This window comes from Cyprinodon tularosa, unplaced genomic scaffold (genome assembly GCF_016077235.1).
Source record: "Cyprinodon tularosa strain WSP-4 unplaced genomic scaffold, ASM1607723v1 ctg772, whole genome shotgun sequence".
In the NCBI taxonomy this organism is placed as follows: domain Eukaryota; kingdom Metazoa; phylum Chordata; class Actinopteri; order Cyprinodontiformes; family Cyprinodontidae; genus Cyprinodon; species Cyprinodon tularosa.
Window position 1 is genome coordinate 187,450 of NW_024039532.1, and position 18,703 is coordinate 206,152.

Below are 18,703 nucleotides of genomic sequence, written 5' to 3' on the forward strand. Positions count from 1 at the left end.
TAAAAGTATGAAGGAATATAGAAACTAACAACAACACTAACAAACCGGCACTTTTTGAAAAGATATTTAAGCGGCTGATCCAGCAGTGAAATCTCTGGATCCATTAAGCTAGTCTAAAACAGGTTCATTAATCTGCAAATGATCACCTTCGCTTGATCTTACATAATCTCACAGCCTCTGCCCTTCTTTTCTCCTTTGTAACATAACAATGAACGTCTAAGGTCCCATCAGCAGCACCTGATCTCCATTCATCTGCCCCTCTACTCAGTCATCTCCCACACACATCAGGCTTGTGAATCGTAACCGGCTGTTATACACTGGTGGGTGCCATTTCTAGAACTACCCTTTCACTGAGGTTTATAAGCGGCGAGCAGCTTTTGCTCAAGGCACCAAACTATCACCTTCCAGCTGGGATAATTGGTTAGCCTTTCCCTGAACTTGTTGCTTGGCATGTAAGCTGTGGGAAACCGTTTTAAAATAGCAGCAGACAGACATTCTACGGAAACAGTGCTAAATCCCTATTTGGTATAGGTTAAAACTGTTAAGCAACAAGAATGCATGTTGCCATTGTTGCCAGGGTGGCTGAAAATCAGCAACAAAGACAACAGATTTACAGACAATGCTTAAGTTTTCCCAGTAATAAAAGTTTAAGGGGGATGAGTAATGATGCAGCACAGATGATTTTAATGGTTTGTGCAAAAGGTTTTTATGTAACGAAAACCTCACTGCGCCTTGAAGACAGAGATTAAAAGTGATTTTTATACGGAGAGGTCAGCTCTGTTTCCAACCTCTCCTCACTCACAGTGGAGAATATGAAAAGGAAAACTTACCGTTTATTAGATTCTAATTTTATATATATATATATATATATATATATATATATATATATATATATATATATATATAATTTATTTATTTATTATTTTTTTATACATTTTGACAGTGTGGGCAGGTGTCAAGTCTAAGTGGAAAATTAAATCAGTAAATCTCATCAGAAATGAGAAACAATCAGGGCTCTCAGTAAATTTCTATGGCAAACTTGGTCATAACAGAACCTAATGTCAGATGAAACGACCCCTAAAAACATCACTGCTGAAAGACTGCATGGGATCTCTAGCAATTTGGATTCGCTGTCTGTGATATTTTCCTTCAGGTTCTTTGAGGAGGAATTTGGACCAATCATGAAGAGATTATATATTTCTAGGAGCACCTTATATAAGAAAAATGACAAAGGTAGCTTATGCCCTGGATATGAGTGACTCATGGCTGTTAAGAAAACAATCTCCAGCTGTTCTTCATGCCTTTAGACAGTTTTTCTACTACACTTTGTCATCCACTAAACTTAATACAGCTCTGTATTCTATTCATAACATTATTGGATTACAGGTCTTTAAATAGTAATAAAGAACTAAGGTTTGGCTTCAATATGCTTAAAGTAATAACTATAATTTCATAAAATGAACAACTGTGAACACTTTTCAATACTCGTTTATTTTTGAGGTACCTCTAACTGTTTTTGATGAAATGTTTTATTAGGATTGTAATTATATTGTTCGACTACATGTGTCCCATTGAATTTGTTCTATTTTGACACTGTGTGATTTTATGTTTTAGCTTTTCCTTTGTAGCACTTTAAGATCTGTTTTTACAAATGTGCTTTTAAATAGAATGCATTACTAAATACTACTAAATGATGCACTACTAAATAATGCTTGGCAGAAACTGTTTATTAAATGCAGGGCTGCAACTGAAGATTGTTCTGCAAATCGATTCATCTGTAGATAATTTCTTTGATTAATCGATTAATAATCCGATAGCAAAAGGTTCCTTAAAGAAGGCTTTTTACTTAAACCAGGTGAAACTAAAACTTTTCCACTTGAGTTTTAAATAGAGCATATTGACAGAAAAATATTTCTCTATCTTGAATGCTAAATTTTATTATATTCATTTTACACTTTTGGTAGAATTACTTGGTTGCTCTGTCAGCTAAAAGCATGTTTTAGAGGTTTGAAATCAATCAATCCAATCCACCACCCTGGAGAGAAATATCAGCTGTGCTGCTGCCATCAACACCTTTGTTTATAGATGTTGGAGATCGGTTTGTTTTTCTGTTTGGTCCTGTTTCTCTGACTGGCTGGATGTGCTCTCTTCATCCTCAGACATAGGAGCTGGCTTGGAGCTTGTCTGCCTGGCTGTGTGTTTCCTGGATGAAGCCGCCTTTTATAGTTGCTTTTTGTATCTCTGCTTCTGTCTCCTTGAGCCCAAGTCGACCTTGGCAGATGGCCGCTCACACTGAGCCTGGTTTTGCTGGGAGTTTCTTCCTGTTAAAAGGGAGTTTTTCCTCTCCACTGTTGCTAAAAGCATGCTTGGTGTGAGGGATTGCCTTTGAGTCAATGAGTTGATGCAATCAAGGTTTTCCTTGGGTATAAAACTGAATTGATCTGTAAAGTGCATTGAGATGACGTGTTGGGAATTGGCTCTATAGAAATAAACTGAAATGAAATTCAATTACTAAATAAGTTGATTATTTCAACAATCGATTAATCTTATTGTTTCAGACCAAATTAAATGACAGGAATGTTAAGTTTATCCCAACTTTTAATCAGTGTCAAGGACCCATTATCCTGGTGCTTAATAGATGCTGAAAGATTTGATCAATTTCTTTGAGGTATTGTTGTTACTTGAAATTCCTAATAAGACTAAGACCTTAGGGTATACATTATACCTGCAGTGTCTAAAAAGTGTGCAGTCAGATATGGTGATAACTCAATGTTTTGGTTTTTTATATCAATACCAATTATGATTCAAAACAGTGTATACAGCACTTTTAATTTACATATTTAACTATTGGTGTTTAACAGCAAGAAAAGAAATGGGAACATTGGGTTTTTATGGTGCGGTGCATATTTCAGTTACAAGGTGCTGGCAAAACAAGCTTTGATCAGACTCTTTTTAAAGGGGAAAGGGAGCAGATATGTTGCTTGATTAAATTATTAATTAATAAAATCAGTTTCTTTACAGATGTTTGTTAGATTCAAGTTAACTGAAGATATTTTTTTTTAAGTTTGTCATGTTTGTATGAATAAAGAAAAAAAGCTGCATTCATGAAGTTCAACCTCTTTATTTATGAAAAAATAAAAAATTCTAAGAAAGCAGAAATATTTCTTGGGTATAGTCTGTTTTCGCTCACAGATGGTGTTATTGCTGCGTGGCAGAAAGTCCTGCTGTTTTGTCTCTTTGCATGGGAAGTATCTCTGTGATCCAGTATCTGAACAGTGAAACAACAGCATTGGCTTCTTCTGAAACAAAAAGACAGAGCAAAACACATCAGTTACTGCTGACAGCAACCCTAAAACACCAACAATCATGGTTGTCCCACCACAAGACATGTCAGCACATAATTAAAAATCTGCTTCCCAGACATTTATTTAGAAACATCCTTCTTCCAAATCCTTTTTTCTAATGTATTTTTTATAAAGTTGAAGCTCAAGTTTAACCTGTGCAGAAAGTAAACACAGACAGTGTAGTTGAGCTGGTGTTATTTACAGAAAGACTCCCAGGGCGAATCAAAACATGCTTAAAGGAAATCTGCTTTAAATCTGGCCTTGAAGTCAACTAATTGCTACCACTGGGGGGTAGACAGAATGAGAAGAGCTTTAGAAACTTCTTTTGAAGAGCTTTAAAAGCACGCACCCACCTGGATTATCTCCTGCATGCCGCAGAATCTGTGTTCAACTAAGACGCTGCCTCAATAAGGTGACTGTGTTTGGAAAGCTAAATAAATCCTAAAGAGTGCCCATTTTAAGGGAAGGAAATGTTTTTATCTTTCCTGCAGGAATGAAGTTTCTATATCAAGGCATTCCTCATGTTTTGTTTCCTTGCAAACTTGTTTTCCCCATTTAATTTACATATTCTCCACTTTGACATTGTACTGTTTAGTTTCCAGTCACCCACATGTCTTTTGGCAATCTCAAAAAAAAATTAAAAATAAAAAAAATAAAAAAAAATGCACTGGACTTTGTTTCCAAGTTTGAGAATGTTTCCCTTCAAATCCAGGAAGCTTTTTCAATCGAAAATGTCAGAAATAACATTCTAGGTTATATAAAGTAGCCCATCAAAGCCTTGTTTTTCTTTAGAAAACTTGAAATTGAAACGGATGAATGGGTCCACACCTTTGGAATGTGAGTCATTTGGCTTATTTTTTTAGCCTGCAATGCCACATACCCGTTTATGTCTTTGAAAGGGGGGTTGTTAAAGGGAACTGTTGGCCTGGTTGAAAAGGTAAGGTCTTCTGTTTCCCTGTAAAGGGGTGGTGGTTGCGATAATAGTGGAAAGGAATCAACTCAATTGCTGCATTGAAGGTTTTTGGAAGCTAAAATCTGAGTGCACGCCCCTTCTTCAATATGATTCTTATTTTTTATTCCTTTGAAAATGCTCCGAGGGGAAATTAAGGAACTGGGTATTCTTCACAACCGAACCCTGGCTTTCTTTCAGCACCTTTGTCCCTGGTATTTTTGCACAGCTTCTTGGTCTTTAGGGTGTGAAGCCTTCCATGTAGTGCTGTTGCACCCTCATGGGTATTTCAGAAAAAGCATCTTTCTGATAATAGATCATGTGAAAATGATCGCATATGCAATTGAACATCATTTCACCTTTGTTTTATGTCACTGGTTGGTTACAGTTATATTTCCAAAGTCAAATACACTTGAGAGAAGTTTTGTTTCTAAAAATTGAATTACTTATTAGTCATTGTGCAATTTAGATTCAGTAATTTCTAAATATGTGAACATGTAGCAAAACACACCCCAATTCACAAATAAATACCTGATTATCTAAAAAAGCACAGTTTAGGTAGATAGCCAAGCTTTTGTTAGTTTGTTGTTAATGTAAGTTTCCAAGACTCTATACCACACCTGATAAGCTCTGCAATAAATGATTAGTACAAGCAGACAAGAAGCAGGTGGTTACTTTAGAGGAGCAGCAGTGATCCACTGCTCAGAGGGAATCTCCTGACATGAAGACAACTATAAGTTGTGTAGAGGATAAATCTGTATTTTATGAAAGTGTCAAGAAACAAGCAAGTGCAACAGTGTCTTTACAGGTCTATCAGACAGCCGCAGCTGATCCAAAACGCTGCTGCTAATGTTCTCATTAAAACCAAGAAAGTAGAGCACATCAGCCCGGTTCTGTAGTCCTCCCATTGGCTCACTTTAGCTCAGAGAATACACTTTAAAATCCTTCTGTAAGTCTATAAATCACTGGATGGATCAGCAGCTCAATAATAACAGATTTTTTGTCAGTGTTTCAACCTCTCAAACCATGCAGGTCTTCTAGTTCCATCCTACTCTGTTCACCCAGAACTAGAACCAAACCTGGAGAAATAGCATTTAGTTTCTATGCTGTACTTACCTAAAACAAACTTCCAGAAGAGTGGAAAAGGGGTGAAAGCGTGAGTTCTTTAAGTTAAAGTTAAAAACCTATATTTTTAGAGGTATTATTAGGTCAAGGTTCTGATCTAACAGTATAATTTTCTTCTCTACCTTCTTTTATCATGTTTTTTTACTTGCTTTTAATCAGCTTTATCATCTGATTCATGTAAAGCACTTTGTATTGTCCATGTACTGAATGGTGCTATACAAACAGAATTGCCTTGATGAAAGAAAAAACAACATAAATCCTACTTCAAATTTTCATAGGTTGCAAAAAACATAGCAATCAGTAGGGAGAAGGTTTATGGTTGTCAGAGCAAAACTGAATGTTTTGGACAAGATTTAAAAGGACATTTGTGTCGGAAAACAAACACTAAATCCATATCAATCTTGAAAATGAACAGCTAGCAGCATCCCATCGTGGGGATGCTTTTCTTCATAATGGGCACAGAAGGTGGGTTAAGATACAAACAACCTAAAACTAACACATTTGCTGTGATCTAATTAATTTAGCGTTAATCAGTAAAAAAATAGAAACAAAGATTTTCGTCACGATCACCGAGTCCAGGAGTGGCCATTTTTTCCCCCTAATATAGTAACACCTCACTCCTGATATCTTCCGGCAGTGATGTCACGGTGCGGTAAACCTAGCACCATTCTCCCAGCTTTACAAGCAGAATCAATGGGAGATACTAGACACATCTGCAATCAACAGCAACTACTTTAGATTTCCAGAGGACTTCACCATTGAAATTCGTGAGAGCTATAGTTAAACTGACAATACCCACATGCATGGCAGTTGGATGTTGGAATACATCGGGTAAAAGTGAAAACGAATTAGTTATTTCATCTTTCCGATTCCTGATCCTCCACGGACGGGTTCGTCATTGGATTGCCAACTTGAAGAGGGAGGATTTGTCATCGAACTTCTGGCCAGAGAAAAAACATGTAATGTGTAGCTAAATTTCGCAGAATGTTTTCAAGATGACTTGGATAATAGCGCATTGTGACAAACAGCAGATACAGCACTGGGACTTGCTCAACAGCCGATACCGCACCGTGACGTCACGAAGCGGTAGATGGCAGTAGTGCTCTTTGACATGGATCCCTCCAGTAAAGCACATTCAAATGAAAATTAGTCTTAATTAAAAACACTTATCATTTATTGAACAGTATGTAATAATTTTATATTTAAAGTAGGCTTGTCCCGATCCGATCCACGTATCGGATCGGACGCCGATATTGGCAAAAAAATGCATATCGGCAAAGCATGTAAAAATGCCGATCCAGGCTGCCGATCCATTTTTTAAAAAACAATCCGGTCCGTATTTTACATTTTCGCCGATTGAAACGATCCATTCCACTATTTTGTGCCAGTGTTCCGCATTTTTCAGAACACCTTCAACACACCCACAGGTCTTTTTGGGTCTGTCTCCCGGCCTAACCATTAAAACAGGTGAATTGGAAGATAGCGGGGAAAATGTCAGCCGTGTGGGATTATCTTATCCTGCACGATGTGTAGATGGAGACTAGGTGTGGAGGAGATTGGGGAGTATAAGGCATTTTTGTGTAATAGTTCACTATTATTTGCACTGATTTTTTCTTTAAGCATTGTCTTTTTTCAAGAGTAGAGTCCTGATTCTAAGTTAATAGACTATTTTCCACTCTTGTCTGTTTTGCATTTTTATTAAAACTTACAGTAATACTTGCACCTTTAACTGTTTACGGTTTTACTGTTCACTGTGCAATTTCAGATTGCTTTTCATAATTTTGTCCAGTTTGTATTTATCTCTTAATAAACAGGTAAGTTTGTTGTTACCAATCATTGTGTTTTATTCAATCTCACCTAATTCAGCTGGCTAGATGTTATCAAGAGTACTAAAACCCTTTTCAACATGAGTCTTACAACTAAGCCTAAATACTTTAACTTAAACACATGCTCGGATAGGCTGGTATCGGCCAGTATCGGTATCGGATCGGAAGTCCAAAAACAATATCGGTATCGGATCGGAAGTGCAAAAACCTGGATCGCGACATCTCTAATTTAAAGTACTTTCAGAAGTTTGTATTCTGAATATGAGCGGACTTTTCCTATAGTTCTGGAGAGAGTACAAAAGGACTAGAAACTGAAGTGGAAGTTTACCTAATAGCTGGAAAGGTCTGGACCATAATCTAACTGAAAATCCGCCTTTCCAATTTTGCTGATCTTCAGCTACTTTGTTATAAAAAAAAATGTCCTTAGACGTACACTAAACCTTCAGATAAAATGTATAAAAATGTATGTATTGATGTATTTCTACTTATAATTATCATATACTTGCATAAAAAAAAAAACATTTCTACCCGTGAATAGCAGCATGACTCATACAGTAGGACGACAGCTGCTGTGGTTTAAAAAGCTCTGAGGCAGCTGTAAAACAGGCGAGGATTCTCTTGCTGAGCAAAAAGCCAGACATTTCATAGAGAATCCATGATAAAGACGACTGTCAATCTGTGACCTCAGATGTAACGCTAATCTGAATCCTCCACATGAAACCTGAACTCCTTTTAGCTTCTTTCTAATTAACATCAACCTCCCTGCTCTTCCTATTGCTACTACACAACCTGCTTTCCCTCTGTTGACTGATGACTTAAAGGAATAGTACACCCAAAACATGATTAGCCTTCATTTTCTACTCACCCCCATGCTGAACAACACTCTGGAGTACTTTTTTGATATCTCAAATGCATCTGGAGATCTGGGAGGCTTCTTGCTGTCTGCTGACATTCAAATAATGGAGGTCTATGGTGACCGAGACAGAAAGGTCCATAAAAGTCCACAAAAAACGTGTCAATATTCCTCCATACTGCTCGTCCAATGTATTCCAAGTGTCCTGAGTGGGTAGCATCCAGAATTTACTCGAAACGAAGTCATTTAGAATGTTTTTAGAGCATAAACAGTAGTGTATAGGATTTCCTGAAAGCGCGCACATGCGTGTTCACGACGCTACGGAAGCCGGCAGACCAAACCAGATGAAAGTGCGCATTCAGCATCTGCTCTGCCAATAATGCAAGCGTAGAAGAAGAAATGTGCTGTTTACCTGTGCAAAGAAAGAAACAATGAAAGAAAAATGTCTGAGGACTTCAATGTTGAGGAAGAGCATGAGTTCTTTGCCGAGCTGAATGCGCTGGTTTGGTCTGCCGGCTTCCGTAGCGTCGTGAGCGCGCTTTCAGGAAATCCTATACACTACTGTTTATGCTCTAAAAACATTCTAAATGACTTCGTTTCGAGTAAATTCTGGATGCTACCCACTCAGGAGACTTGGAATACATTGGACGAGCAGTATGGAGGAATATTGACACGTTTTTTGTGGACTTTTATGGACCTTTCTGTCTCGGTCACCATAGACCTCCATTATTTGAATGTCAGCAGACAGCAAGAAGCCTCCCAGATCTCCAGATGCATTTGAGATATCAAAAAAGTACTCCAGAGTGTTGTTCAGCATGGGGGTGAGTAGAAAATGAAGGCTAATCATGTTTTGGGTGTACTATTCCTTTAAATGCAAGCCCAAACAAGTCTGCTAAACCACCAGCATAAGTTCTAAAACCGGCAACAATGCTATCAACTAACCAGGAAAAGATGGTGCAAGTAAAGGCTGAAATAGGCAAGTAAGGGCAGGTTTAATCAGCTGAGCAACAAATATTGAAGTTAGGACAGGTTTTAGCAGGGAAGGGCAAACTCAGGCAAGCGTTAACCTGCAGGGACAGGATTGAACGACTTCCCTTAATTACACCTCCTTGATATTTTCACCCACCTGCAGACATATCGGGACTGTTGTTCAGCTCTGATAATGCCTTTTCTAGACTGCCAGCCATATTCTGTTGTACTAATGTTTTAAGACTGTACAGCTGGTTGAGGACAGAGTTGGGTTTCGATCCACCAGCTAGTTCCTTTAAAAGCCCATCCACTGTAGCACAAAGATGAGGAGTCTGGACCATATGAGGAGAGGCTGAAAAGACAGCAAATGGAAAGTGGCTTGTTACATAAGGCATCAATACAAATTTAGCATTAGTTCATACAGGACTAACATATGGAGCCATTATGTAATAAATCAATGTTTCCTTACAAAGTTCTTTGAGATTAAACAGAAGAGTAAAGGTGCTTGAAATAAAGACACAAACAGAAGACAATGAAGATACAAAAAAAGGCTTCAATAAATGTTTGTTTGCTTGCATCATGAGCTACGCTATATTTTTCTTTTTTTCTATGAACAGCCCAACAGCATCCGGATTTAGACATCAAGGCTGTTAATTGTTTCATGGTTTTGGTTAAGAAAAATTCAAATGCAGGTGTGTGATAGATCTCTCCTCTTTTACAATCTTTCAGAAAAAAGGCTGAGATTAGACATCAAATTTAGATTCATTAAATCCAAAATTAACAAAATTTAAAAAAGCTCCTGATAAATTTGGAATAATTGAACATTTCACCTCCTAGTCACTAAAATTCATTCTTTTAGCAATGGGTTGTGTAGTAGGATTAACTTTAATTGAACAGAGCTGCCTTGGTAAATGCAGCTTTTTTTAACAAATAATTTTGAAGCTAATCCTACCCAAATATTACACATTAAAACAAACTAGGGCTGCAACTAACATATTTTGTAAAACAATAAATCTGACGATAATTTTTTTGATTAATCGTTTAATAATCATATACACAAAGATTCTTGAAGGAAGGCTTAGCCAAATTAAAGAAGTTGAGGAGTACTGAATAAAGCACATTGACAGATGAACAATATTTTTCTTTCTTAAATGCAAAATGTTGTGTGTTTTTTTTTACAATTTTGGTAGAATTTAGTGCTCTTAGTGGGTTGTTCTTTCAGGTAAAAGCATGTTTTAGAGTCTCTATAATCCAGTTAACGATTAATCAATTACTAAATTAGTTGAAGATTATTTAAATAATCAATTACAATTAATTCAATTGTTTCAGAACTAAAATACACAGAAATGTACTTGCTCTTTATTTTTATCTGCATTGGAGAACTTTAAAAGAAGAACGCATCCCAAAGATCTTTGAAATATGGATTAAAATATTGAATTAAAATGGTTGATGTAAATGTATATAACTTACTGGTTTCCAGGAATGCCTTTACTACCCTTCTTACAGCATTTCTCATATCTTTTTTTCTATTATTTTGTTAAGATTAATAAAACAAAACTCTAAGGTAGGGGTTCCCAAACCTTTCCATGCTACGGACCCCCACAGAGTTAGCTTCTGGTCAGGGAACTCTTTTGCAAACTAACAGCTAATGCTTCAAAACATAAAGAATCAAATTATAGAATGCTTTTCTTTCTTTTATCCCTATTCTATTATTGCAGTTGTGTAACATAAGAAGACCAACACACATTTTTCCATACTGGGGAGGTGGTGGTCTAGTGGTTAAGGCATAGAGCTTGGAATCCTGAGGTTCTGAGTTCGAGCCCCACTACCACAGACTGCCACTCTGGGTAAAAACCCTTAACCCCTGATTAGGGTTGTCAAAAGTATCGATAATCAAAAAAGTATCGATACTGAAACTTTGTATCCGGATACAATACTCATTTAAAAAAGTATCGATACAGCCATCTAAAGTGCAGAATAGTGGAAAATGCACTTTCTAATCACTGTGTGATTGAATAATTCTGTGCATTTTTCAGTTTCAGACTTTTTTTGTAACAGGTGCAGCTGCTGAGAATAATTTTTGCTTAACTGGTTTGGCCAGTGTCATTGTTATGTCTGCAAAAGAAAGTCAAGGAAGGAACACTTAATTTTAATTTTAAGTTTTTTATCAAGCTTGCTTAATATTGTGCACAGCATACAACCACAAAATAGTATTCTTATAGTTTTTTTTATTTATTTCTTGTATTTTTTTTTAGTAATGAAAATATTACTTTTGAATTTTAAAATCTTTGTTTTTATTCTTGTGGTATCGAAAAGGGTATCGAGTATCGAATATTTTACTTAGTATCGTATCGAGTTGAAAAGTTTAGTATCGTGACAACCCTACCCCTGATTGCTCCCTGGGCGCTCCAATGCTCCCCAAGTGGATAGGTTAAATTCAATAAACTCCAAAAAAGTTCAATAAATATATATATATATATATATATACACTGCTGTATTCCCAATGAATAACAAATGCTTCAACAAAATGTTTTGATTACATTTAAAGTTAAAAAGCTATGCTGATGCAAAAAAGGCATTGTACTGATCTGTCACACATGGGGGGTAGTTCAGTTTTAAACCCCCTAGTTTTCTATGTTAGTATGATATATTACCTTATATTTATAATAATAATAATAATCATAATACATACCTAAAAATCATTCTAAAATAATGTTTGTTTTTGTTTGTTTTCAATAGTTTTTCTTTCAAGGTTTGAGCCTCCAGCGCCCCCTGGTGACCCCCACTAAAAACCTACCGCTCTACGGCAACATCACAATAACTAATTACATTAATTACCACTAAGGAAACATGTGTAAGATTTATGTTCGAGTAAAGATCATTTATAACCCTTAAGTCTCAGAGCTGCTTAGGTAAGGAGTACAGATCTGGGTGCAGAGAGCATAATCAATGTCTACGACCCACTAGCAGTACAGGTGCCAATACTTACAGTCTGACATATAGATTTCCAGTGTTGTGCTCATGAACTCTGACAGCTCAGCAGCTTTCCTCTCATCTTCCTCTCCATCTTTACTGTAAGTGAACTCCAGTGCAGCAGCGCGGGGCATCAGACCCAAGGACAACAACTTTTCTTTGTGCCTCTTTTTCTTCAGCTTTCTCCTCTTGTTCCTGCTCATTTGCTCGCCTCTCTCGTTGACGGGCACCGGACTGGGACCTGATTCGTCGCTCACTGGAGGTCCATCTTTCCCACAGTCCTGAGGAACAGCCGGCCTCTTCTTCTTTCTTCTTCTTCTACACTGTTGATCTTCTGCCTCTTTTTCTCCATCTTCCTCTTCACCTCCCTTATCGGCACATCCCTCTGATAGGAACAAGGGTGTATTGCTCATTAGATCCATTTCTATGTGTAACTACAGCTCACAGCATAAATAGTCTATATTCTAATTTTTGTGACAGTCAAAAAATAAAATAACTGTTGAATTATAGATTATGGATAGTTAATAAAAAGTTAAACACAGGGACTGTTGTCATCATCAGCTTAACTCCTCATTCCTGATTGTTTATTATTTCCTGAAGAGCTGTTTCTAATCACAATCAGATGCACTCTCAGATTTCTGTGTTAAATGACATAATTTTTTTTAAATGGTTGAATGATTTGATCGACCAAATTAGCAATGGCTACTTTTGTTCTAAAATTTCTCTATTTCTCTATCTATTTTTGTATGTAAGGCACTAAATCATTGCTCCTCGCTTCATTGCATCTCTGCTGCTTTCTGTACCTAAAAGCACTAAGAAGATGGGGAAACCAGCTCTCATTAAATTCTGACCCATAAACATCAATGAGCTGAGGACCAGCTGGCAGCTGAAACAGTGACAGTCCAAGTATGTAGGGCATCAGATGTAATAAACAGAGATTTCTTTTCATTTTAAAGACTTCGAGATTTAAATTTAGACTTATTCTTTACGCCTTTTTCCTAAAGACTTGCAAAATCTTCCTTTTGTCATTGATTTGAACGTTTGTTCCTACATTTCCGGACAGCTCTGCTTGACCCCCCTGAAGCAATGACTTTTATGTCGCATTTTCTAAACTTTAGTAAGGCTACAGCTCTGTTTTGTCTTCCTGTTACTTGCATGATAATAAACATTTTATTTAACTTTGGAAAATACAGAAAATAACATTATATGGTGGTGAAGATTCTCAGTCATCCAGGTCATAGTCACCCCAAAAAAGGTGAAAAAAACCCCAATCCACTGGACTTTGTTTCCAAATTCGGAGATATTTTGCTTCTCATCCAGAAAGCTTTTTCAATTCAACTGTCAAAAATAGAGTTGAGTTCAAGGTTTCATACAGTAGCCCATCAAAGTCTTGTTTTTGTTTAGAAAACATGCAAATTGAAACAGGTGAAAGTGTCTACCCCTTTGGACTGGGGGTCGTTTGGCTTCTTTTATTTTGCCTGCAATGCCCTATACCCGTCTATGTCTCTGAAAGGGCGGTCATTAAAGGTAATTGCTGGCCTGGCTGAACAGGGGAGGTCTTCTGTTCACCTGTAAAGGGGTGGGGGGTTGCGAAGATAGTGTGAACGGATCAACTCAATGGATGCATTGTAGGTTTAGAAAGCTTAGGCCCCGTCCACACAAAGCCAAACCCTGGCCTAAACGCACAAATTTTTCACCAAACCAGCCTCTCATCCATACGAAGCCGGCGTTTCGGGGGTCTGTAAACGATCTTTTTTTTATTAAGCCTTCAGAGTGGGAAGATTTTGAAACGCCGTTTTCGCGTTTCCATCTTTAAGCTCTAACCGCATTTTTTTACTTACACGCATGCGTCATAGCGTCGCCTCTAAACACGCATGCGCGACACAGTATCACAACAACAATGGCGCCGTACTGTGTTGAATGGTTGCTGCTCATGCTACTCACCCTGCTGTCGGGCTTACAACAGAATCTTCTTCTTCTGGAATATCTCCAGGAAGAACAGAGCAATATCGACGACATAGTTCAGCACCTGAATTTGACTGAACCACGAAAATGGACCCGCAGGGCAACCATGTATAAATATTAGTGCGCATGCCCAACATTTCGTCGCCTATTTTTGCTTTGGCACCACAGCGCCACTTACAGGCCTGGCATACATTTGCAGCGTTTTCATGTATTCGTGTGGACGATCACATTTATTTTACGTCTCCGTCTTTACGACAAACGTTCTGGAAAATATTAGCGTTTCGTGTTCGTTTTGACTTCGTGTGGACGGGGCCTTAGGGTCCACCCAAACTGTTTAAGGTTGTTGTTTTTTTTAACATAGATGGCTTCCTTCACGCCCCTCTCAAATCATCTATTGTCTTGTCCAAAATGTGAACATTCTGCTCCTCAAAAGAATGTTTGGGATTTTTCCCTACATTATATTATCAAGCCGTTTCAGACATGCGAATCCCATAAAAAATACAGCTATATAAAAAAGGTATATATATATTTATTCCAAAAAGATTAACCACCAGCTGCACTGTAATGAAGTTGAACTCAGTTGGAGAAAAAAAAAAGCAAAATTAATATAATCACCAAGGATTCCCTGCATTAGAGCTGTAATGACATTTAGAATGAATGACTTCCAGGCTCGGTAGAGCCAACCTAGAGAAACCCCAGGTCATAAATCTCTGCAAGTGAAATGGTGCATGGAGAAGTCCATAAATGTAAAGACTATAGCTGTCGTCTTACCAGCAGGATCTTCTGCATTGTTTACGCTTCCAATCTGGGGAAGTATGACAGATTTCTCTAAATGCATATTATAGTCTGGGGGAGGAGGTAGAACTGTGTACATCTTTCTGCTTGAAGTGGCAGCATTCTGTAGCTTCCCTGCATCTCCTGTAAAAAAAGTGGCAAAAATTATTAATAGAATAAAAAGAAAATATATGGAATAAAACCTTTAAGTTTGAATTGCTAATGTCAGCGTACCACTTGAACCATGTTCTCCACCTGTTCTGATTTTCCCACCAGTTGCTGTGGGCAGGTCGTCTGTGACGGCTGATGCATTTTGTTCCTTTCCAACAGTGACAACTGCAGGATAGAGCTTCTGGAGAACCTTTGATTTAAAAACTGTAAACATGACACAAAAAAAGAAATGAAAAAGTCAGCATAACCTCATTAAGTATTTTGTTTTCTTCTAAATCGAATATTAGTCCGTTGTTTTGAGACCAAGAAGGGACTTGCTGATGGAACACCTGTGTCTCTCCTGGATCAGGAGAATGCTGTGTTCCTGTATACACAGCCTTGGAGTAGAGTCAAATTATCTTGAACTTGTTCCCAATAACACTCATTACGGCTGTAAACTTATATAAAAGAGTTGTGATACGCCAACATTAATACATGGTAGAACTGTTTAGAGGACCGAAAACATGATATGGGTTCTTTTTGTTTGATTTCCTCTTTTACAAACACACATTTTTAACAGACTAGACTGCCTTAGTATCAAAAACTATTGATCAATCTGTTTTGACTGAGCTTGAGCCATCTCAATGATTGCATGAATAAATAAAATCAATTTAGATGTGTCTCTGATTCAACATGCCTGAGCCAAATAATAATTAGCAGGACCCCAGACAACTGTATAGAAATGAGATTAAACAGCCATTTGATTTAGGTGTAGAAGCAGGAAAGTGCAGAACGCCAGACCTGAAGGACTGGAACTGAAAACTCCAGCTCTACAAACTTACTTCAGCAAAAACAGTTTCTACAAATCATAGACTTAGTCGTTAAAAAACCTTTTCTAATTCCATCTTTGAAAATGCCCTTTGGAGTTTAAAGTCATGTATTTTTCTGCTCTACTTCCATCCTTGGTGCAGCACAGCAATGACTACATTTTATTCCAAAAACACCTGTTGATGGCCCATCATGGTTTCACTGACTTTGTCTGCAACAGAAACAAGTGAGGATCAGAACTTTAAGGGGTAAGTGTATAGGTTTCACCCTTAGAGCCCATTGTAACCGGGTTAAAGGCAGAGCAGAATGGAGTCTATATGTCAATCCAGACCACAAACAAAGCATCTGCTCACACAGATTGAGTCTACCTTATGCATGTGTAAATATGCACTTTGAGGCTCCCTGCACAGCCAAAGGAAAAATTATCTCTGGTCAAAGCCACTGGTTGCTGCTGCTGTGAATGACGAAGACAAAGATGATGAATTGTAACAGTACAGAGGAGTAGAGAAGAGAAACAAACTGATAATAGTACCTAGCTGGATCATGCCTAACAACGCAGTAAAACAAGACTTGAAGACTCTCCAAGTGATCTTAGATAGATAGATCCTCTCTCTCTCTCTCTCTCTCTCTATATATATATATATATCTGTAGTTGTAAGGCTCAAAAAAATAAAAAGGGGTTTTAACAAGGCTACAAGATGAAAGGTTAAGGAAAGAGTTTACCAGAATGCATTGGGATACCGCGTGCATTTGTTTACACCACGGCTAGTTAGCAATTTAGCAGGGTAATACACAAGCTAGCTGCATTACAAAGACGTTTTTTGGATTTGGCAATAAGATACGACGATTATATCAGCTTACCGTCTTTTCTGTGTGCCATGTAAACATTTCCAACTGCCTCAAATGAAGAAGGGCAGGAGTATCTTAGCTGAAGGCTAAGCTGTCAGCGAGTTAGCTATGCTTCTAACATTAGCAAGTTTCTACAAGTCTCACGCTAGCTTTTCCACGCTGGTTATTTCGTAGGCATTTCAAATAAACTATAGACATATTAGAACCCATCTGCGACAGTCATACAGTTTATTTAACTTAAAATGAACCTCCCTAACATTTAAAACCTCGCTACCGCTCATCCATTTGAATGACAACCCTAACAATATCTGGATAGCTCCACCCACTGCGCCAAACTCGGTTCACATTCATACTAATTTAAAGTATATGATGGGTTCATAGCAGATATAACAGCCTTATATCATAAAGTCCACCCAAATACGAAACCATCAAACCAATTCCGCAAATCGGCATTACTATATTGCATATTAAATACAGTACCTCCAGGTAGAGTGGGTTAGTTTACTTAGCGATAATTTCATATAAACTGTTAGGAATTATCGTTTATAACAGAAATAAAATAAATAAATAAAATAAATAAAAGAAAGTTAGTATGAGAAGAATTAATCTGTTGACTAAAACTTTTAAAATAATACATTTTAGTAATCAGTTTGTTTTATCTATGATGGTTGATTTAAATGGCCAACATCTTCTTCTACAAAGAGAAATATCAGGCTAGAGCTCCTCGTGTGTTTGTTTCCTGTAACTGCAGCGACGTGGGGCGTGCACACACCAAGCTCTGCTGTAGAATGGGATGGAAGCGAGATGAGAATACAAAGCAGGCTCCTCGTGGCTCCGTGTCAGCACCGGGCTGAGTTGAGATTTGCGCACCCATCAAACTTGACTTAGGACCTCAGGATGTGAGCGCACTTCTGCAGGAGGAGAATCAGCCCAGGATGTCAGCTCTGAAGAAGGTAATCCCCCCTCCTCCCTCTTTCTCCTCTCTCTATTCTTGCAACACACACTACTACACTATTGCTACAGTAAATAATAATACATACACCATGCATGAAAGACAACTGTGCGTATTTCACATGGCTGTGGGCTATTTGGTTATTGTGCAAGGGATTTAGATAATGCATCAGCTTGTTTACACTTTTAATGCACAATTTATTTATTTGTTGCATGCACGTGACATCTGTATACAACTACCCTTTAAAGTTAGAAAAAAGGCATGTATGAGAGGAGTCTGGATTCCATAGATGTATAAAAATGAATTATGCATCACGTTTAATCCAAACTACAAGTACTTTTTGTGCAAATCATGTACTACAGTAAGTGATGTGCTGACTGTAGTTTCAGTGGGTGGATAAGTTCACAGAGTCTCTGACAAAGCACCGTGACCAGTTCTGACAGCCGTGAATGAAAGTGGTGCTTCTTGCAGCTCTACAGATACAAAACTACAGAAATTATAGGAAATATGTTACATAACACCTTGCAAGATCCCCATGCACCATTTGATTTGAGATCTGTTTTGAAATAGTAGCATATGACTGGTGTGGGCAAGAGTTGTTAGTAGCAGACCTAAAACATAAGTTTTGCTGTCAGCATCAGCTGTAAAACAGTGACAAATTGTGTTTGAATATTCAAAGCAGTTGTGTTGAAAGCTCAGCTCCCGCTGATTCCTCTGATTAAGTGATACAAGAAGGATGTTGGATAGATTGCCTTCTTCAGCACAGTTCGTCCAAATTCACAACAAATGCACGGCACTTAGTACGAGCCGTGAGTGACAAAGTGCTTGCTGGCAGCACTCGCATAGTCAGACATCATAATCAGAGACAAACTAAAAATAGAGTTCTGTATTCATTGCAATTCTCCAGAAGCTCCGTGAATTTGCTGCTTCTTCAGTTTGTGCTCTCGATCTGTTCAAGCTTGTATTGTTTATGCTTTGGGTCAGAAAGCTCTTCATCAAGAAAACACAGCTGCATTAAAGAAACTACACTTTAAAAGGCTTTAACTAAACTATGCATTGAAAATCAGTCAATATTGTACCTGTAGAATGCAGGCCCTGTATGTTTTAATAAGGATCTTACAGCCTTTCAAAATCGCCCTTCACAGT

At 37.7% G+C, this 18,703-nt stretch overlaps 2 protein-coding genes across 2 annotated transcripts in view; one reads left to right on the forward strand and one right to left on the reverse strand.

The window, feature by feature from the left end:
* Positions 1 to 3,105: 3,105 nt before the first annotated feature.
* Positions 3,106 to 16,877, reverse strand: LOC119773627 (glutamate-rich protein 1). Its single transcript, XM_038270687.1, has 6 exons — positions 16,618 to 16,877; positions 15,013 to 15,153; positions 14,776 to 14,922; positions 12,056 to 12,424; positions 9,224 to 9,418; positions 3,106 to 3,299 (listed from the first exon to the last, which is right to left on the reverse strand). Exons 1-6 carry the CDS (start codon positions 16,634 to 16,636, stop codon positions 3,199 to 3,201), a joined length of 972 nt encoding a protein of 323 aa, XP_038126615.1. The 5' UTR covers positions 16,637 to 16,877; the 3' UTR covers positions 3,106 to 3,198.
* Positions 16,878 to 17,365: 488 nt separating this feature from the next.
* LOC119773631 (disks large-associated protein 2-like) overlaps positions 17,366 to 18,703 on the forward strand; it is a 236,315-nt gene continuing 234,977 nt past the window's right edge. The window contains exon 1 of the mRNA XM_038270691.1: positions 17,366 to 17,558. Coding sequence (XP_038126619.1) covers positions 17,541 to 17,558 — 18 coding nt within the window. The 5' untranslated portion in view covers positions 17,366 to 17,540. The remainder of the gene's footprint in view (positions 17,559 to 18,703) is intronic.

Coding starts and splice junctions, on each gene's coding strand:
- LOC119773627 (XM_038270687.1), bottom strand. Junction 14,923..15,012: donor TGGAGAACATGGTTCAAGTG/GTACGCTGACAT, acceptor CTTTTTTTACAG/GAGATGCAGGGAAGCTACAG. Junction 3,300..9,223: donor CAGTCCCGATATGTCTGCAG/GTGGGTGAAAAT, acceptor TTTTTGTTTCAG/AAGAAGCCAATGCTGTTGTT.